The sequence below is a fragment of the Arvicola amphibius genome, chromosome X (genome assembly GCF_903992535.2).
Source record: "Arvicola amphibius chromosome X, mArvAmp1.2, whole genome shotgun sequence".
Lineage (NCBI taxonomy): Eukaryota > Metazoa > Chordata > Mammalia > Rodentia > Cricetidae > Arvicola > Arvicola amphibius.
Window position 1 is genome coordinate 36063668 of NC_052065.1, and position 23095 is coordinate 36086762.

At 41.1% G+C, this 23095-nt stretch overlaps 1 protein-coding gene across 1 annotated transcript; it reads left to right on the forward strand.

Annotated features, from left to right (window-relative positions):
• The first annotated feature begins 9066 nt into the window (after positions 1-9066).
• Positions 9067-9597, forward strand: LOC119805493 (ferritin heavy polypeptide-like 17). The gene has a single exon (XM_038317455.1). It carries the CDS (start codon positions 9067-9069, stop codon positions 9595-9597), a length of 531 nt encoding a protein of 176 aa, XP_038173383.1.
• The last annotated feature ends 13498 nt before the right edge of the window (positions 9598-23095 follow it).

The window sequence follows — 23095 nt, forward strand, 5'->3', positions numbered from 1 at the left end:
TAGAAAAGAGAAGATTTCCTGAGTAAATTGGGAGCATGGGGACCTTGAGGGAAGGGTTAAAGAGGGGAGAGGCTAGCTAGGGAGGGGTGCAGAGAGAAAATGTAGGACCCAATAAAAATCAATAAAAAGTTAAAAATCAATCAATTAATTAATTAATTAAATTGCCTTGGTCATGGTGTTTCTGAACAGTAATAGAAAATTAACTATGACAGATAACACTGCACCCATATTATAATGATCCAAATTGAAGATTCTAGCTAAACCCTGTGCTGAGAATGTGTGGAAGAACTAATGTTCTCCTAGGGTACCAGAGAGTTTAGAAAGTCAGCCTATCAGTAGTGGGTATTGTCTCTCCATATTGTAAGTAGAACAGCACTGAAGGAACTGTGGCTTGGGTGCTCTATCTTTCTCATCAGAATAGAACCTCAATTTTTCTAGCAACCAATTATACTCAAGAAAACAATCACTGATTCTGAGGTAGTGCCCTCAGAGCCAGAGCTATACCCTGGGGGACCAGAGGCTGCCAGAGAAACAGTCTAGTCTGGTGCCCAGGCACAAGAATGCGCTACCTATCAAGTGTGTCATGAAGCACAGGAAGGAGAAACTGAAGTTTCCTCTTTTCCTGGAAGACCATTGCCACCTGTTTTCTAAAGAAGAGGTTGATGAGCTCAGGAGAGACTATGTACCATACGAAGGGCTGATGTCTCATGGTATCCAGGGGAATTTTTCCCAGGAATTTCTCAAGGAGTGTACAGTGATGCTGCCAGTAAGAGTTAGATAAAGCTCGCTGTGAATGGAGGACTCTTTAGCTTAGGTCCATTAACCCAGCAAAGAGGCAAAGAGAGCCAGTACCAGCTGAATCCTTGGTCTCAGATGGAACACAATTCAGACCTCTTCATAAAATCTCTTCAAGTCCCAAACCATGACCAGAATCTAAATAATGAGTGGCCTCACTGGGAGAAAAGGGGGAAGAAAACAAGAAGCATAGCAAACATGGGAGTCTCTCTTATAAAAAGCTCAACCATGGAGTTCCCAAGAATCCCAGGTTACTCCAAGATAATTGTCTTTCTCCAAACACACACACACAAACCAGGATATTCTTGACTCTCTTTACTATAGATACCTAAAAAGAGGATCTGATAGTGTATGTGAATGGAATGAACCTTTTGGAGACTTCGTCATGATGGGGAAAATTGGCATGTACTATGTGTGCCAACAAAATGAAGAGTCCTCATTCAAGAGTATTGGTCACCTTCTTTCTGACTTTACACCATTCAGAACACTGGATTTTCTGAAGGACATTGGACTCTCCAAGCAAGAATCACCATTTGAAATGAAATTTCCAAAACCACATGATACTTTTAAGCCCACTTTGAAGAAGATTGCATGTGGAGCAGCACACCAGAAACCCAGTCATTCTAAAGCCATAGGAAATCAAGAGCCTGTAACTGGACCCAAGGAATTATTTGAAATTCAAGGTAGAAGCTTTTGCAAACCAAACACCCTCGAAAATCTCAAAGGGACAATCACCTGCAACAATTTCATTGTCCATAAGGGCTACAGCATGTCAGGCATGATTAACAAATTTATTAGGAGAAAAGGATGGAGCTATACCTCTGCTAAGAGTCCTGTACCAGGAGTGTTGAACGATCCCATAATGCAGAAGAAACAAGGGAAAGAAGATGCAAATGCTGGAAAGGAACTTGACTACAAGATTTACCTATTGCCACCTCCTTGAGTGTGACATGCTCTCATTTTGTATTTGAGATGTATTGTAAGGCCACCCTTTGGCACCACAACCACTATGATAGCACCTAACATTCAGAAACATTTCTTAATGAAGTTATGTATTGCCTTCTGATGGAGGAGAGTTATCTGTCTATGTTTCTTTCATCGGTTAATTAATAAAGAAAACTGCCTTGGCCCTTTAAGAGACAGAAAATTAGGTAGGTGGAGTAGACAGAACAGAATTGTGGGAACAAGGAAGTAGAGTGGGGAGACGCTTCAGGCAGTCGCCATAGTGAGTCTCCATGCTGCTGCTCTCCGAGATGGATGCAGGTTAAGATCTCTCCTGGTAAGCCACAACTCGTGGTGCTACCCAGATTACTAAATATGGGTTAAAGAAAGATGTGAGAATTAACCAATAAGAGGCTGAAACTATGGGCCAGGCAGTGTTTAAAAGAATACAGTTTCCGTGTAATTATTTCGGGTGTAAAGCTAGCCGGCAGCCGGGTGGCGGGACACAGCCCCGCATCCTTCTAGCCGGGTGGCGGGATGCAGCCCCGCCGAGCCGATTCACACTACAGATTGGCGCTCCAACGTGGTGACTAAATCCACTTAAAAACCTGAGTTAACTTTAAATAAAGGAGAGCGAGAGTTTAACACAGCTTTTTGCTGTTTGCCTGGACGTGCCCTAGAGAGATTTCCTGTTTTGGCAATAGCGGCAGAGAAAAAGCGGAGTCATTTTAAAACGCGGCTTCCTGGGGCCGTGCCGCCAGTGCGAACTCTGGCTTTAAAGCATTTCAGTGGCTTTTATGGACTGGATGTTTGTGTGCCTGCTTGGGATCGTAAAGAAAGTGCTCTGAGACCATGCCAATGGCTCACTGCTCCCCGCCTGCACCTGGGCAGATGGCGGAATCAGGCTTAGGCGAGCGGGGAGAGCATGGCGGATTTCTGCCGATGTTTCCAGGCTGCGCGGTACTCTGCGCGTCAGATTTGGCTGTAACTTGGATGAAATGAGTTTCTGTGCCGCACACTCAGTCCCAGAATTAAAGTGCTGAGTGTGGCTCCTACCTGGAGGCCCCAGAGCTAGTAGAAAATGGTACATCCTCCATTTTGAAATTGGAGAGAGGTGGAGCCAACATCCAGAACAGCCCAGCGGCTCTGCAGCTCAGAGGTGCAACCGATTAAGAGTCACAAGCGGCTCCGCCATGTTGGACTGGGCGGGGCAAGCCCGCAGTACCTGTTTTTGACCTAGGAATGTCACAGCTTAGAGTCTTAAGCCCTTAGCAATGTAAAGGCTCAAATCAAACAAGTTTCTCGACAGTAAAAAAATTACAGGTTCACAATAGGACAGATTCAGACATAAAAGACTTTTAAATGAGTCACAGTGTTGGATGAATGTATGTAGGCTTGAGAGAGAGAAGAAGAAAATATAAAAAAAATAAAGTTAATGCCTAAAAAAAAGCTAAAGTCTTTAAAGAGACAGAATAAAGTAAAGTGATAGAATGGAAATAAGCCGCATAAAAATGGAAAATTCACAGAGAGTCTGGATTATGTATTTTGTTGTGCTTTCTTTGATTTTTTTGACTGTAAAGGAGCTAAGTACAGAGAGACATTTCATTATATGGGCTGCCAGTCTAGACCAGAATGGACATTTTGATGGTATGACTTCAGGATTTGGATCTAAGAACATGATGCTTTGGAAAAGAGTTTCTTCTTTTGTTTTCACAGAGGACGAGACTCTGTGGATTGCTTCTATCCCAATATGGTATGATAGACCACGCCCTCCTGAAAGGTTGCTGTAAACATCTTCAAAAAATTACTTCGCTCAACTGCCGACTGAGATGAACCTGGCAGACAGGTTATACCATGAAAGACCTAAATAACAACGCCCCCATTCAGCAGGAAGCAGTTTGGAGAGAAAAAACTGCGCCCATTTTCCCAAATATTGCTTATAAATGTTCTTTTAGATTTAAAGGGGGATATGATATAGATATGATATAGATATGATATAGAGATGAATAATTTGCAATGGTATGGATTTTAAGGTCAATTTGTTATATGTATATGTATTTCTGATCTTGATTAAGCTATTGTGATTGTAGTTCATTTTAAAGAATGTAACGTATAATTAGGAAATATAGGTTGTTAATGGATAATCATTGATAATAGTTAAGCTTGTAGTCATGTTATTAGATTTTCTAGATACGTAGAGATATATTTCAGTTAGATAGACATTCTTCATATCTTTCAAAGACTGCAGAATATGGCATTTAATGTTTTAATAACTTAGGGTTTTTCATGACAATGAGACACGTCTGCTCCTGGCAGCACCAATCTACTTCGAGAGGAGGATGGGCATCGAAGAGGCTACTTATGGAGTTTGTTAGCCATTTGGGCAAGAAACTGCTCTTGGCTGGACTGTTCCATAAACTGGACACAAAGAACCCGCAGAGAGAGGACTGCTGAACTTGCCTAAAGGTGAGATGGTCTTTCGGGGTTCCTGATTCATGAAAGAGTCTGCGAGACATTCTGCAGGACACAGCAGAAAGTGACTGAACTGTCTTTGGAATTTCCTGCTTCATGAAAAAGTCTGCTGGACACTATGGGCCTGTAGGCTGAAGATGGATGCCCCAACGGTACAGAGGAACTTTGGGTGACTGTCTAGGCAGCGAGTTGTCTCTGTCATTTCTAGAGTTTGAAAGTTGCATATGACTTGTTTACTTAGGTAATATTATATCCTTCTGGAGTCTTTGATGGAGTTGAAGAATAAATAGATAGTTATAGATTTCCTTAGTTATGATAAAAGATAAAATAGATTTAAATATTGTAACTGTAATACTTGCTTGATAACTGTTTTGTTATATGTAATTTTGCTATGTTAAAGTTGAAGCCTTTCTTTTTTGTTTAAACAGAAAAAGGGGAAATGATGGAGGAGAGTTATCTGTCTATGTTTCTTTCATTGGTTAATTAATAAAGAAAACTGCCTTGGCCCTTTAAGAGACAGAAAATTAGGTAGGTGGAGTAGACAGAACAGAATTGTGGGAACAAGGAAGTAGAGTGGGGAGACGCTTCAGGCATTCGCCATAGTGAGTCTCCATACTGCTGCTCTCCGAGATGGATGCAGATTAAGATCTCTCCTGGTAAGCCACAACTCGTGGTGCTACCCAGATTACTAAATATGGGTTAAAGAAAGATGTGAGAATTAACCAATAAGAGGCTGAAACTATGGGCCAGGCAGTGTTTAAAAGAATACAGTTTCCGTGTAATTATTTCGGGTGTAAAGCTAGCTGGTGGCCGGGTGGTGGGACGCAGCCCCGCCGCTTTCACACTACAGCCTTCTCCAATATTTTTGATATCTTATAAAGTGTGAGGTCAATATTAGAATTTTCCAATTTCTCACATATTTTTCTTTGACATTGTTATATTAGTCATTTGTAAAACTACCTAAAACCATTAATTAAAAACAATATCACTCTAAATAAAAAGACTCAGTGGTATCATTTGCAACATGGGAGAATTTAAAAATATTGTAATAGTACTGAATGAAAGGAAGCACGCATAGCACACTGTAAATATTAATGAATAATGAACATTATTTTATCAAGCAATGTTGAATTCTATAGCTAAAATGATAGTAACTTCTTTTCTTTTCTTTTCTTTTTTTTTTTTGCACACCGCAGCCTTAATTCTTTCCAGATGATGATTTTCCTCAATTATTTTAATATCAAGGACACTTTAGTGCTAATAAGATCAATTTGCCTGTTTTAGATAAAGCATATCTTCAAAGAAATGCCTATTTTAATTTATTCTACTTGCATGTGTATGCTGATAACATTTAACATTTAATATTTTCAAGAATAAACGTCTGTCTCACACAAGAGCTAAAGATATTCATTTCAATTCCCTTTGGTGCCTTTCCCCCATTTGCTTCTTTTGTGCTGAATTTGTTTATTGAAGGCACTCACTTGTTGTTCTTTTGCCTTAAACCTGTACTTGTTGTGAAATATTACTTTACGATATGCTACATTCATTTATACTGCAAAGTATTTGTTTAATGATGCAAAAATGTGTTCCAGTCTTTTATGTTGCATTTGTTTAATTCTGTAAAGTTGTGTTACTTTGCCTTCTAAAATACCTAATTGGTCTAATAAGGAGATGATTGACCAATAACTAAGCAGAAGAGATAAATAGGCTTGCCTGCCAGGCAGAGAAAAAATGGGGAGATCTAGTCTTGAAAGAAGAGAGGAGAGTAGCAAGAAAAGAAGGAAAGGAGGATGCAAGCAGCCAGCCAAGCAGCCACATAACCATGCACAGAGTAAGAAGGGAAGAAAGACATATATAATAAAAAAAGGTAAAAGGCCAAGGGGCAAAACATAGTAAAAGAGAGACTGATTAATTTAAGTTTAAAAAGCAGGCTAGAAATAAGCCAAGCTAAGGCCGGTATTTCATAAGGAAGAATAAGTTACTATGTATTTATTTGGGAGTTGTCTTTCTGTATTCGTTTTGTTTTAAAATGTAGTAGTGATATTATGGTTTAAGTTTGGTTTAACACTTGCATTTGGATTTAAGTTTTTAACCGGTTTTGGTTATTTTCCAAAAGTGTATCATTTTCTATAAATAGAACATACATATTAATAAATTAGAAGTGAAAACATATTTGATGAAGGAATTAAGAGACACTGTGAGTGTTTTAAAGCTTAATGTTTACTGAGATTCTCCAGGCATTCAATCAGATTTAACAAATACATTTTCTACTTTCATCTTACTATACATCCATTGTGATTCTGTGCCTGCCAGTGTTTTGTCCTTCGCCTAAAACTCTTTTCCTAATTGAACTGAAAGGAGGATAATTTCCTTAATTGTACTACATACATTTTTATTTAAAAAACATTCTCCACACAATATATTTTAATCATATTCTTTCACCTCTCCCAACCCTACCCATGTCCTATATGTAGCAGAGCTGTTTCCAGAAAATTCAGCAAGGATTGTTCAACATGAAGCATATCTACAGAGATGTTGATTTTAAGAGGAAATTAAATGCAAAATGCCTATTTTATGTTTGGCCTATCATGAAAACCAAGCTGGTAAAATTTATGAAGGATCTGATTTGTCCATTTCTTCTATACTTTGATTCTTTCTTACTATGCCTTTGTGCCATGATTTCTTGCATTTAAATTGCTCTTACATAAAATATAGCTTCCTATTTTTGTATAGAGGTATCTCTTCAACTATCTTACATATTTCTCATAACCACAGAATTGGAGTTATGCCTTCCTGGACAGTCAGTGAAGGTTGGGCCAGAATAAATTCAAGAAAAGATCTTGATATTTAGATGTTAAGGTTGACCGGGAGATGTAAATAACTCATTTTAAAATAAATCACACCAATGCATGGTACACTGAATACTACATTATTTCCATGAAATAAAACTATGTTGGAATCACCAACTATTGAATTTTTTTTAAAACATGATGCAGAGCAATACTACAAAACTTTATTAGAAGGGTTCTTGATGCAGTACAATAAAATACAATACAAAACAATACAATATAATGTGTATTATATTATTACCATAATATATTATACAATATGAACTTTATAAGGTTAAAATAGGACATTTTGACACTGTGCTTTGTAAAGACACAAGTAGAAGAAGGTCTGAAAAAACAAAACTTGAGAAAAAAAGCACAAAATAACAGCAAATAACCCAAAGAAAGAAAGTGGAAATGGCATACATAACATAAAAAGCCAATTACCATTAATAAATTTCATGAACCTCAAAATTACAGTCTTTTTACAGACACAAGACAGGTGTTTAAAACCCTAAAAAAGCAATGCAGGAGGCAAGAAAGATGGATCAGTGGTTAAGAGAACTTTGGTGCTATTGTGTTAGGCCTTGGTTGGGTTCTTATCACCGACACCAGACAACTCACAGTTATCTATAACTCCAGTTTCAAAGGATCCAACATACTCTTATGGCCTCACAAGTCACTTGCACCTATCTGTTGCATGTGCATGGACATGTACATGATTGTAAAATAAAACTTTTATTTAAAAAAGGTTATTTAAGATATAAATGGAAGAATTTCTAAACAGCTTCTTTGAAGGCTTTATTTTGAAACTTTATTATTTTTCTAATATACCTGTTATTTACTGATTCACAAAATCATCCATACTTTTAATCCTGTATTAATTAACATTTCCACTAGATCACATAAATAAATGACAGAAATTGTCTGACAAAAATTTTAAAACAGGGTGAATTCAGAAATAAAAAGCCTAGCATTATATTTTTCTTCCAGAATTAAAAGAAATACTCTAAAGTAGACAAATGGATTTATTCTTACATAATATAGAAAAATAGATGTACATAATGAACTTTTATATCCATTTTAGTTGTGATATTAATGAATCCAATGCAATATTAGCCTCCTCTTAAGAGGCTTCTCTTACGAATGAAGACAAAACTGCATTCCTAATGCTAATTTCAGTCACCTTCTGAATAATAGCGAATGATAAACAACAAAAACCTGCTTTCATAAAAAGAAGGTTGGATGGAGGTGAGTTGCCATGAATAATTGCAGTACTCACAGAAATGGCATCAGCTTCTGTTTCTCACTCACCAGCCTCATTCATTAAGAGACAATTATCACTTGTACTTCTGATAAAATACTTAAAAATCTTGTATTTAAAAATCTGATGTAGATTTGAAGGTCATCACATAGTTGCTTGGTTTACTGATGGCACTGCACACTGATGACTAACCTGATTTTTGACCCTGTGCTCATAGGGTCAAGTGAATGCTAGTTGAGGTCACTAATAAGAACTATTGTTCAAATAAAGCTTTCTGGTAATAAATTTATCTAAAGAGAGCCAAAAGCAGAATGTTGAAAGAAATAACGTTTTGATGATATTCAGAGAAACTGCTTTATAAAGCATTCAGAGGATTTAGTTTAAACTTTGGCTTTTATTTATACTGTCCTTTAAAATATATGGTATATGTCAGCCAGGGTTCAGTAGATCGCCTTGATATGGAAATTTGCACTCCTGTCCCGCCCCGCCCCGCCCCATGCCGTGCCGCCCCGCCTCCCTCACCTAGCTCCACCCTGCCCCTCCCATCTCTAAGCCCTGGCGCTGAAATGATGTCATCATCAGGCGCCAACACTCATTTCCGGTGCTGCCACAGAGCCTCCTGAGGCTTACCTGCTGCGCTCCCCTGAGGTTCTTCCTCTCTTGCTGAGGTACTCTGGGACAGGGGTCCTTTCCCTTCCTACCCTCCCTGCCCCTCTAAGCAGGTGCAGGGCCTGCTGATACTGTCGTGGTGTTTGAGTGCCCACCATGGCTGAAGGGGCTTGGCAAGTGCGACAGAACTCTGACGGTAACTACGAGGACGCGGTAAACAACCATGTCCAGCTGCAGCTCCATGCCTCATATGTATATTTGTCTATGGCCTTGTTCTTTGATCGTGATGACGTGGCCCTGGGGAACTTCAAGCGTTTCTTCCTGAGCAAGTCACACAGCTGCAAGGCCAGTGCCCAGATGTTCATGTTCCTGCAGAATAAGCGTGGTGGCCTTGTTTTCTTCCCGAGCATCTCGACACCAGAGCGTGACAGTTGGCAGGGGGGCCTCCAGGCCATGGAGTTTGCCTTCCACATGGAGATGACCATCAACCACAGCCTGTTGAACCTCCACAAGCTGGCCAAGGAGAAACGTGTTGCTGACCTCTGCTACTTCCTGGAGCATCACTGTCTGAATGAGCAGGCCCGTGTTCTCCACAAGATGAGTGGCTACCTGGCCAACCTGCGCCAGATGGGGACCCCAGAGAACCGCTTCGCTGACTATCCCTTTGACGAGCTCAGCCAGTCCTAAAGCCTCAGGTGGGCTGACCTGGGAGGTTCCCACTGCCATGGGATCTTTCTCTGGTTGTTAGACCTGATGCTCACATTGTTTTTGAAGAAAGTTCACCAGTTATCTTTCTGTGTTTACAATAAATTTTTTAGTGTTTCAAAGCAAAATGAAAGTTTCAAGATCACTCTTTTTGCATAGATTATCTTTCAAGAACAGGGGTTGATTCATTTTTCCTTCCCCTTGAAGCTTGGATCTTTAAGAGTTGTAAAGATAATCTCCATGGCTCTTTTAAACACCATATTCTATTTCTGTTATCTTTCATGGATGTATGAGTTTATAGTGCTCTCATTTGTGATGTGTCTCGTGTTTTGGGCCCAGTTTCAGTGCTTTGCAAAAGTGTTACCATCTGATCACCCTGGAACAGAACTAAAGGAAATAGTTTGAAACAGAAATCATAAAAATAGACTCTAAAGCTGTGTGTTTCATCTTAATGATAATGATAATGTCTTATTATAAATCAATTCTGCCCAAAGCATTTGAGAAAACAAAAAAGGGGAGGGGGGAGGAATTTCAAAGTTTTGTAAAGCCTTTAAGCTTAGCATAATATCTAAATGTCTTAATTTCTTCATTTCTAAGTAGCCTAAAGTAGGTTCTGGAAAAGGGTATGGGAAAAAACTTACTTGACTATGTCAGGTTAGAATACAGAGATAGTAACAATAGCTTGGATACTCCACTTCCATATTAGAGAGGAAAGAAGTAGGTTATTCGTACTGTCTTCGATATAATTCTATATCTATGTTTTTTTTCAAATATATTTCTTCATTTGAAATATACCTACGCTATCCCAAACCCCACATTACAAACCAAGATTGGCTGACAACACAATACCCTAGGGTGAGGTCATGTTTGTGAGAGTAAATATAAAGGAATCAAAATAACCTTACTGGGCTAAGCTGGCTGATGAAAATATTAGTGGGTTAGAGAAAGTTCAAGATGGGAGTACAGTTCAGACTTAACGGAATTTTGGTATACACTTCATAGTCTCACTGAAGGCTTAGAAGCAGGGTATTGTTGATATAGCCTACTCCAGGCTGCACAATTGGGGCACCCTGTAGCCTCTCATTCCAAACCCTTGGAAACCAGAAAAGAGAAATCAATGAAGCAACCTTAGCCTGAGGCTGACGGCCAGGAAACCTGTCTGATGTAATTAAGGATTCAAAGACACAAGAATCTCTAATTATGGACCACAACCAAGGCCGGGGCAACAAAATGTACCATCTCAGAAATCTCCAGTAAATATATTTGCTTATTGTCTCCTCTGGGTTTTTGTTTCACAGAGTCTGAGCCTACTTTTTGTCTCTTTCCACCTTTAGGGCAGACCTTTCCCTCCGAGTTTATTCATCTCCATAAAAGTCTGTCTTGGGAACAATTTAGTGTGTTTTGCAGGCATTTCTCACACTGACAACCAAGATTAACCATTGTTAGTATGCATTTAGCGTAGACTTTGGGCAAGTCAACACAATTTACTCAAGAATGGATAGTGGGAATATTGTCGATTCTACAGGCTGACCTTGATTCCATTGTGTAATAAGAACTGAGTTTAGGGTGATGGGGATAGGATGTAAGTTTGATATTTGGTTTACACATTGAAGGAAAAATATAGTACAGGAGGCCTGAAACACTGAACAAGGTTTTCTCAGTTTACAGGAGTCCAGGCAGATTGTCATGTTTGGAAACACACATTGTTCTGTCGCTGGTGTGAAAATCAAGGACAACTTCACCAAAAGTAGCACATTGGGAGTGTATGAGTGAGGGTTATGAGAGAATGAGTGCTATGGCAAAAAGTGGGCCTCCAAATGGCAGTGCTGCTAACAGTGTTCTAACATGGTATCCTGGGTCCAGCCCATGCCAGGTTCTTACTAGGTAAACAGAAACATTAACTCAGAATTCCTCAATTAAGCAAAACAAAACAAAACAAAAAAAAAACAAAAAACAACAACAAAAAAAAAAACAGAAAATCCCACTCTTTTTACTTAGAAATACTATTGCTATGATGAAACACCTTGACCAAAGCAACTTAGGGAGAATATGATCTATTTGGCTTATGCTAGCACAACACTGTGCTTAGTCACAGAAGGAGGTCAAGACAGAAGTTCAAATAGGACAAGAAGCTGGAGACAACAACTTGTTCAGAGGTCATGGAAGGATGCTGCTTACTGGGTTGATTTTCAATGATTTCTCAGTCTGCATTTTTATAGAAACAAAACCACTATCCCAGAGGTGGTGCTACACACAATGGGCTGGACCCTCCATATCAATCACTAATTAAGAAAATGCCCTACAGAGTTGCCTACATCCCGATCTTATGGAGTCATTTTCTTAATTGAGATTCCCTCATCTCAGATGACTCTAGCCTGTGCTAAGTGAACATAAATCAGCACAATAATTCCTTGTCAGCTTGACACATAAATCACTATCAAACCACAACCTCTCTCTTCTTCATCCGCAGGGTCACACACACACACACACACACGCACACGCACACACACACGCACACGCACACGCACACGCACACACACACAACATACAAAATATTCCAAGTTTTAATAGGTCCACAGTTGACCCAATCTCATCCAATACTCTGCATCAGAATACCCTTGGCAGGCTTCCCTGTTCCTTGCTTCTATTTCTTGTGGATTCCACAGATCTTCCCTTTCTAACTTCCATCCCACCACTTTTTGCCTTTTCCCAGCCTTCAACAACAGCAGGCACCCCTGATAAACCACAGGTGGTTCCTGAGAAAGTTGGGAATCGATATACTTCAAGACTCAGCTATACCACTCTTGTGCATTTACCCCAAAGACATTCCATCTACCCACACAGACACATGCTCAAACATCTTCATTGCTGCTTTATTCATATATCCAGAAACTGTAAACAACCCAGATGTCCCTAAACAGAAGAATGCATAAAGAAAATGTGGTATATTTACACAATGAACCATTACACAACTGTTAAAAAAATGTCATCATGAAATTTTCAGGTGAATGGTTGGAACTAGAAAAGAAATAATCCTTAGTGAGGTAACCCAGACCCAGAAAGATAAACATGGTATGCATTCATTTATAAGGGGATATTAGTCACTAAATAAATTATAACCAAGCTGAAATCTGTAGCTCCAGAGAGGTTAGGAAAAGAGGAGGGTCTAGGGGGAATGCAGGGATCTCCCTGGGAAGGGAAATAGAATAGAATTTACGGGTGAACTGCATTGAGTGGGGACAGAAGTAGTATGTGTGGGGAGATGGAGGGAAAGAGTTCAGGGAGAGATGGCTGGAATTGGGGGACATTTCGGAGTGGTGGTGTAGGAACCTAGTACAGCGGAGACTTCCTAGAACCTATGAAGTTGAACCTAATGAAGACTTAGTAACGTGGATATGGAGTCTCAACTGGCCATCTCTTGTAGTCATACAAGGCTTCCAGAGGAGGGACTGGGTTGTATTTAATTGAGTTGTTGGCCATGCTGCACGGGGTGGGGAGGACTAACAGAACTCCCCAAACAACCCAGGCTGATGCTAAGACAAAAAGGTTTGTTCTCTGCAAACTGACAGTGGGGTCCTATCAACAGGGACAATCTCCATAGATCTTATTGAATGTGGAGAGGGAAAGCTGGTGACTACATGGAGCCTTCATGCCTAAATTCTAGTCTCTTTGGTGTGGAAAGATACTCTGTACACTCTCTATGAAAAGAGAAATGGGAACACCAACCCAGCTACCAAACCTTTGACCTTCAATATGCCCTGCCTGAAAAAAGTGCTAGGACAATGGTGACACAAAACTTGTGGGAGTAGGCAACCAATGTCTGATTTGACTTAAGATCCACTCCCTGAGAAGGAATCTGTATCTGACACAGCCTGTGTAACAAAGAACCAGAGACCAGATAGCCCAGAGTCCTAGGGTAAAATGAAACACAACTGGTATAAAATATCAAGAAAATGATGTCTACTGATATTCTGCTATACCCATAAATTAGTGCCTTATCCAGTCATCATCGGAGAGCCTTCCTCCAGCATCAGATGGAATCTGATGAAGAGACCCATAGCCAGAAATTTTAGAGAGAAAGGGAGAGAGAGAGATTGGGGTGGGGTGGGGGAGGGAGGGAGAGAGGGAGGGAGGAAAGGAGCGAGGGAGAGAGATTGAGTCTAATATTCTGGAATATTACTTTAACTAGGCAATGATGTGTTACATTTGTTTATGCTACATTTGTTTAACAATGTAAGGTGGTTATTAATCATGCAAAGATATGTTGCTTTGCATGTCTAAGGTACCTGATTGGTCTAATAATGAGCTCACCATCCAGTAGCTAGGTAGGTGGGGCAGGCAGGCAGAGATAATAAATAACAGGAGAAACCTAGGCTTGAGAAAGAAGAGCAAAGAAGAGAGGAGAGAATGAGGGAGATATAGAGGGAGATTCCCAGGGCCAGCCAGAAAGCAGCCAACTAGCAGACACAGCATAGGTCATACAGAAATAAAGGTAAAGAGCCCTGAGGCAAAAGATCGATAAAGAGAAACAGGTTAACTTATGTTAAAAGAGCTAGCTAGAAATGAGTCTAAGCTAGGCTAAGCATTCATAACTAATAAGAAATCACAGTGCCATGATTTGGGAACTGGATGATGGCCCAAAAGAAAAAGGCTGGTACAGTCTAAATTGGAGTTCTCCAACAAATCCTTCTCCTCAGAGGTCAGAAAATCCAGTGGAAGAAGGCAGGATAATTGGAAGCATCATAGAGGATAGAGGACACCAGAACGAGGCCCCTTGAAATGACTAAGCAAGACACATATGAGCTCACAGAGACTGAAGTAGCAAACACAGGGCCTACATGGATCTGAACCAGGTCCTCTGCTTATATATTATAACTATTAGCTTGCTATTTTTATGGGACTCCTGACCATGAGGATAAGTGGATCTCTGATTCGTGGCACTCTTTTCCTCCTGTTGGTTTGCTATGTGCAACATTGAACTTTCTTCATCTTATTATATATTATTTTTTCATGTTGAGTTTGTCTTTTATAAAGTGGTCTTTTCTAGTGAGAGAAAAAGGGAGTGAATCTGAGCTGGAGGGAAGGAGAGGTGGTGAGGAATTGTAAGGAGAGGAAGGGGGAAACAATAGTCAGGATACAGCATATAAGAAAATAATGTATCTTCAATAAAAGGAAAAAAAGAGTTACGCAGTCTTTAAAAGTTCAAACACTTAAAAGTCCAAAGTCTCTTAACAATGTTCACAATATCTTTTAAAACCCAAAGTCTCTCAGATGTGCATTCCTATAAGATGTAAATAAGTTAAATATTTTCTCATTTCGAGAGGGAAAAACCAGAGCAAAGTCACAATCTGTACAAAATAAAACTAAACTCCAACTGTGTAAATAACTCAGTGCTCTCAGTGCTCAATGTCTGGGATTCACGTGGTGCTGGGGTACTCTGTAGACCCCAGCCCCCAGCAACTGGCCCTAGTGGAGGAGGAGAAGTGTGCTGCTTGCCTCCCAGACCCCAGTCCAGGAGACAATAAGAAGCAGCAGGGAGTCGAGTCAAGCAGGAACTCATTATTCCCTAACAGCATACAACTTATAAAACAAAACCCCATAAATTCCAGAAGGAGGAGGAGGAGGAGAGGAGGAGGAGAGGAGGAGGAGGAGGAGAAGAGGAGGAGGAGGAGGAGGAGGAGGAGGAGGAGGAGGAGGAGGAGGAGGAGGAGGAGGAGGAGGAGGAGGAGGAGGAGAATTAGCCAATCACATCAGCAGTCACATCTGCATGATTCATGGCTCCTATAGCCCCTAATGGAGATTAAGAGGGCATCAGGCATTCCATGTCCTCTTACTCGATCTCTAAAGCCAATCATCATTTTGTAAACAAGTAAGCTCTCCACTCCTCTTGCTTGCCTTTAGTGCCATCTTGGCTGGGAATAATTTTTGCAGGCTTTGCCAGGTCACTGTTTTTTTAATTTTGTGCCCTTTTCTAGCCGTCATGCCTCTGGTGTCAACTTGGCCACTCCAGCCTTCTATGTGCTCGATTTGGCCCACAACACCCCCTTACCCTGCAACTTGGTATCTTCGGGACTCCTCACAAGGACTTGAATAATTTTCTAGATCCACCCTCTGTGGCAGATACAGCTTGTCTTCTGCGCTCCAGCTGGCTCTACTCCAGCCCTGTTGCTGTTCTTGCGAGTCATCCCATGGTACTGGAATTTCCAAAATGCTGGGATCTCTTTCACTGGACTGCACTTCACCAAAAGCCTCTCCCGGGATCTCACGTTGAACTGCAGCCATGCCACACAGTGTTAAGTCGCAGCTGCTCTCTGTGAACTCTTCATTCCTTCAGTGAATCATATTCACTCCCATGCAGAAGTGGAAGACCTAAGTAGCATGTCTCATTTTATATGGCTGTCATTTCCCAGATAGAAAATCCTCTGGGCTCCTTCTCTTATGATCCTTCTAACTTCATCAAATAAGTTAGGTACCTCACCCTGACCTCTCTTGGCACCACCTCTATGGCATTCTCTCCCCTACTCTCACACCTGAGGAACGGTAAGTGTTTATAGATGGCTGTGAAGGCCCATGCAGATGGTGTGCACCACAAGGATGATTTCTATCAGGTGGGGCTAAGACATTTCCCCATTCATACCCTCACTGGGATTATTGGATTCATGCTAAGAATCAGTCCCCTGCCAAGAGGTCATGAGGCAAAATGATTTAACCTACTGGCTGGCTTCCAAAATGTCTCCCATAAAGTGATGAATTTCAACAAACTGAGAGGGGTCACCCAGAGGACAAATGGGAATCATGTTGAGTTCGCCATCCAACTTACACAAGCTCTCCTTCAGTACATCAACCTAGATCCTAATTCTCAAGGGGCCATGACTATCCTTAACTCTTGCTTCCATTCCCAGTCAGCCCATGATAGTAAAGGTAGATTTTGAGATTTTTTTATGCTCAAGTCTGGCCAGGGTGACACAGATTTTCCTTCTGCTGCCTGAAGATCAAGATGTAAGACACTCAGCTCATCCAGTACCATGTCTGCCTGCATGCTGCCATGCCCTGTCATGATAATGAATTAAACCCCTGAAACTATAAACCAGCGCTAATTAAATGCTTTCCTTTATAAAAGTTGCCATGGTCATCATTATGGAATTTCCCAGGAATCCACAAGGAAGACCCCAGTTAAGCCCCTAATCAATAGTCATTTCTTACTCGATCTTTAAAGCCAATCATTTTTTTTTTTTTTGTAAACAAGTCAGGTCTCCACCCCTCTTCCTTTCCTTTAAACAATAGTGGAGAGGGTGCCTGAACTGGTCTTTCCCTGTAATCAGATTGATGACTACCTTACTTATCATCGTAGAACCTACATCCAGCAACTGATAGAAGCAGATGCAGAAATCCTCAGGTAAGCACTAGGCCAAGCCTCCAGAGTACGAGTACAGTCTAAGAGAGGGAGGAGCAATGATATGAGCAAAGGGGTCAAGACCATGATGGAGAAACCTACAGAAACAGCTGAACTAAGCTAGTGGGTGCTCACTGACTCCAGACTGACAGCTGGGGAACCTGCAAAGCACCGAATTAGGCCTTCTGAATGTGGGTGACAGTTGTGTGGCTTGGGCAGTTTGTGGGGCCACTGGCACTGGAGCCATAATTTATCCCTACTACATGAACTGGCTTTTTGGAGCACATTTTTTATGGCAGGATACCTTGTTCAGCCTAGATACAGGGGGAAGGGCTTGGTCCTGCCTCAAAGTGATGTGCCAGACTTTGTTGACTCCCCATGGGAGACCATATCCTTGCTGAGGAGTAGATGGGGGTGGGGTGAGGAGAGAAGTGGGGGGATGGAAGGAGGGGAGGAAGTGGAAACTAGGATTGGTATGTAAAATGATAACTGCTTGTTAAAAAACAATAAAATGAAGAATAGTGAGTTACCATGGTCATGGTGATCTCTTACCAGCAATAGAAACCCAAACACAGAAAACACTCAAGATCTCCCCGGCACCCTCTAGCACCCCTATCTTATCTGTCCTAAAACCAGATGGCCCAACTACCTAGTCCAGAACTTCCAGATTATTAACATGGCTGATCTTCCCATACACCCAGCGGGGACTAACCTCTGTAGTCTACATTCTCAGAGTCTCCCATCTATCTCTTACTTTACAGTTTTAGACCTCAGGGTGATTTATTTATCATTCTCCTATACCTATATTCACATGACCTCCTTACCTTCACCTGAGTGGACCCTGACACCAGAATAGTGTCTTAGCTATCTTACTTGCACTGTCCTAACTCAGGACTTCTAAGGTAGGCCCCATTTCTTTGGCCAAGCTCTGGTCATTGACTTCCTTTCTCTCAACCTTCCTCCCAGCCATTTAACCCAATTTTTAGATGACATTGTACTGCATATCTCTTACCATCACAACAACATACTTCTCAACTTCCTAGGAAACAAATCTCAAACTTCTATACTTCAAGTCAAGTGTCTAAGGATTCCTGTTACCCACTAAAAGTCACATTCGCTATTCATCATATTCAGTACCTCTGGTTCCTCACACCGCTAATCACCAAGAAAGAGATTCTCTCCTTCTTGGGACTGATGGGGTACCTTAGAACCTGGATTTGCAACTTTGACCTCTTGCTTATTCCCTGTGTGAAGCAGCCCCATAAGTGTGCCTGTAGTTCATTCTAAGTATGTCACACCGTCCTTCTCTCATCTCTGAGATGCACACTTATAGGCCCCTGCTTTGACTTTTTTGTAACTTCACCAACCCTTTCTCCTTTATACCGCTGGAAAATGGGGAATTGTGGGATTTGGAGAAATGCTGCTAGATGCAATAGCTGGGGAATGGCAACTTTGCCTATGGGCACTAGTAGACGCCTCCTTACACATCCAGGAGTCCTCTATGTTCAAATTTGATGGGTCTGTCTATGTCCTCTCACCACACTGGATTAAAGGTCTCCTATCAACATAAAAGTCTTTCTATTTTGTCCCATTCTAAGCTTTAACTTTTCCACATAGCCTTCCTATAAAATCCCAATATCTCACTTGACTCCTGCCCACCTCTCAACACTGTTATATACACCTAATTGAGACTACTATCTTCCTTCACTCTTGCTTAGAATCACTTGAAACCCTTACCTAAAAAATCTACATCTTTCCGTTTCCTCTCTGTCATTTCCTGACTATACTTGGTTCATAGATAGATACAGCTCTATTGGCTTTGGCCAAGTGGGCTGCCACATAGTCTCATCTGCAGGTTGTAGAGTCTCTCATTTTACCACCATGTGCTACTTCTCAGAAGACCTCACTGGAGCCTACATCTTAGCACAAGACAAAACCACCAATATGTACACAGATTCTAAATATGTATTCCATAACCTTCACCACAATGCCACCATTTGGCAGAGTAGTAGATTTCTTATCACCAAGGGTACATCTATTGCCAATATGTCTTTATGTACTAAGGCTGCTAGAAGTCTCTTATCTTCACAAGAAAGTCAAAATTATTTACAGTTGAGGTCACAAGGCCCCTATCAATCGTATTACTTTGGGAAAAGCCTTTGCTAATAAGACTGCTAAGGAAGTCTGCCAACACTCTTACTTTCCTTCCTAGATTCTCCTCTTGACTCATCCTTATCATGAGATCCAGTGGCAAACTATGGGAGTTGTTGTGGGCCCCCAAGGCTGGCTTCTTCTGCAGGACTGGTATTGTCACCCTGATGCTTAGGCAAAACCCTTCCTGATGGCTATTCACAAATCTTTTCACTATGGGTATCGACCTCCTTCCTGGTGCCTCCAAGCTCTCTATTTCCTAGCCTTTTTGCCCTTCTCCAGAACTCAAACCTCCCAACAATGGGCCTTGCAACACCCTCTTCCTTCAACATAACAAATTTTGGTATAGCTTTCAGGAAAGTACTGGCAGACAGATTTCACATAAAAACCTCTTTATAAAAGAAACCTAAATATTTTCTTACTATAGTAGATTCTTTGTGTTTAGAAGGGTAGTATCTCTACTTAAAATGGCTGAAACTGCATAAGTGTTCTGTTCTCACTTCACTTCATGAATGATATTTTGGACTTCTGAAGTCTAGAAAATTATATAATTGTTCAGAATTCATGTCCAAAGTCACTCAGTTTCTTTCTAGGGTCTTGGACATACAATGACACCTTCCCTATTGGCCCCAATCCTTGGAAAATGTAAAAAAAAAAAAAAAAGGCAGATGGCGTTATTAAGTCTCACGTATCAGAGCTGTCTTTTGAAGTCCACCCTTTACTCAAACTCCTATTTCTAGCCCTCACTCTCATTCAGGCTGGGCCCCAAGCCCCCTTCTTCCTTCAAAACATTTGAGTTAATATTATTTCTGGCTTTTTCTTTTGGAAACTTTCCCTCCTCTGGAACCAGCCTCACTCCAAGACTGCTTACCTTCGCTCACTGTCTTAAGACCATTTTCTGGGAATATGCTGACTGTGTCCTCCATTATCCCTCTACTAATTCTATTATCCAAACATTTTTGCCAGGATATCAGGTTTCTTTGAAAACCTATCATCCCCAAGACCTCAACCCATACTGTGGGGGCCACACTGGATCATAACAACCTGACTTTGGGGTGTTAGAACTTGGATCCATCTGTCACAAATCGAAATGAGCTCCGTACCACTTGCCTAATAAGTACTTCTTTTGCTCCAGAGGACTGCTAAAGCTTAAGCTCTCTTGCCTACCATCTAGTGCCTATTTTTGAGGATGTGCTCTTACCTTCCCCTGGTCTTGGAATCCTTTCCACCCTCTCAACAACCAGGAGTATGATACATGCCTGGAAACTTGAAATATATAGCCAGATAAAGGTTCCCCTAAGCTCCTTCACGTTACCTTCTGTCTTTATTCAGGATGTGTTTCAGACAGCCATGTTATGTTTTATCTCCACGCTGCCTGCTCAGTTGACTGTGGCTCTACTCCCTCCATGCTAAGTCTAAATATATTTTCTTTCTCCAGGAACAAACAAACCAAAATGGCAAAGCTGAGATCACATAGGGAGGTTGCTCATTTCTGGTCATAGATATAGATATGTTATTCTTTCCTGGGCTATAGGATATAGCCCCAACAGGTGAAACTTGACCCTGAAAGGAGCATAGCCTTCTTCACCACCCAAGACCCTTGAGATGAAAAATGGGCCTGAGGTCAGTTCAAGGAGGTGCCTCTACTTACTTTGGTGGATTTGGGCCTCCTACCGGAGATAGAAAACTTATAACTTTAGATCTGTTATAGTGGACTCTGTCCGCTATAGTCAATGATATAGACGAGGCAATAACACAATCAGAGCCGAACTCAAAGTCAGAAGTCTCCAAGCTTGGGAACCTCTCCTTTAATCCTACCTTGTGGATAGCCATCCTACATAATGCCATGAGACTTCTCCACATCTACAGTACTACCATGATGGGTACCTCAGTACAACTCTGTGATTCCTTTGTGATAATTTGCAATCCCTTGTGGCAGCCACCTTCCTCACAAACATAACTCTAAACTTCACACTCTGCAAACCTGAGACCATTCCCCCACCCACCCTCTTCACCTCTGATGATATCTCTCCTCTAAAAACACCATCCCACTACCTTTTCTCCTTTTTCCTTTTTTAATTGATTTTTATTGAGCTTTACATTTTTCTCTGCTCCCCTCCTTGCCTATTTCCTCCCCTTCAACCCTCTCCCAAGATCCCCATGCTCCCAATTTACTCAGGAGATCTTGTCGTTTTCTACTTCTTAAGTAGATGAGATCTATGTATGTCTCTCTTAGGGTCCTCATTGTTGTCTAGGTTCTCAGGGATTGTGATTTGTGGGCTGGTTTTCTTTGCTTTATGTTTAAAAACCACTTATGAGTGAGTATAGGTGATAATTGTCTTTCTGGGTCTGGGTTACCTCACTCAAAATGATGTTTCTAAACTCCGTCCATTTGCCTGCAAAATTCAAGAATGGAGTAATACACAGCCATTACCTTTTCAATAACCACTCTCTACCTTGCCCTCCCTCAAATGTTGTCAATGCAACAATCTTAAAATTCTTACTAACCTCAGAAGGAACCCTCTTCTGGTGTCACTTCACACTCTATTGGAGAATATATACATTAACCAATGCCCCATGCTTCACCATTTTATCATTTCCTAGTCTCACTCTCTACACTGAGGGAAGATAGTTTGCTTTTTTTCCAGTTCATACACAGACTACAGTGGCCTGTGCTTCTTCTGGACATGATTAAAATGAGTCTGACAGTTTCAGTAGTGGTTCCAGGCCTGACTGCAATGGAACTGGGCCGTAATATATATCTTTCTCAGAAGATATCCACCCAGCTAGCAGATACTATCTAGGAGTCAACTTTGGCCCTACAACTGCTACAAAACCAGCTCACCCCCAATAGCCTCAGTGGCCCTACAAAACCAGAGAGCTTTCAAATAACTTGCTGATCACCGAAAGGGAGGCACCTGTCTCTTGCTTAATTAACAGTGTTACTACTATTCAACCAGCATAGCCAAATGGCATAGAGAACAAAAGTTTACTTGAACTGGCTTACAAACTATGGCTTCCATGGGCTGACTCCAATATGGACATTCCTTTCTGCAACTGGTTCTTCCTACTGCTTTTACTGACCCCGAGGAAATCCCTCTCAGAAGACTTTCCCTCAGTGTTTAATTTTTTTTCTTCAAGACAGGGATTCCCTGTAGCTTTGGAGCCTGCCCTGCAGTTAGCTCCTGTAGACTAGGCTGGCTTCAAACTCACAGAGATCTGCCTGCCTCTACTTCCCAAGTGTTGGGAATAATGTCTTCTTCTTCGTAGTAGATTTTTCATCCCCGGTTAATCAATAGTAATTGTCTCAGTAAAGCAAATGATTCACTTCAGTGGTTCTAGCCTCTTGTTATTCAGAACTGGTTCTTCATACCCAGAAGAGCAGAATCCACATACGTGCAGTTCAAAACACCATACAAATAGCTTGTATATGGTTGTTGATTCTCTGAGATGCAGACTTTAATCATCTACATCTCTTTTAGCATTCCTAGCCTCTGAACTCCCACAATAGCCTATTAATCTCTGAGTACTCAAGATCAAAGTTCTAGGTTCCTCACACAATGTTGCCCTAAAGCACCATGTCAGGTCTATTACAACAATACCCCACAAACATATAACTAATTTCTGTACTAGCTTGACTCCTGTTGTTTTGATAAGTACCATGAACCAAAACAACTTGAGGAGTATAGTGGTTTGAATGAGAACGGTACCCATTGGCTCATATATTTGAACATGTGGTCGTTGGCTGGTAGACATATTTGGGACAGATCAGGCGATATGGTCTTTTTAAAGGAGGTTTGTTACTGAAGGTATGCTTGGAGGTTTCAGAAACCCATACCACTCCAGTGTAGATCAGATATTAGCTCTCAGCTGCTTCTCCAGCACCACACTTTCCAACTTGCTGCCCTATTCCCTGCCATGATGACCATGAACTTA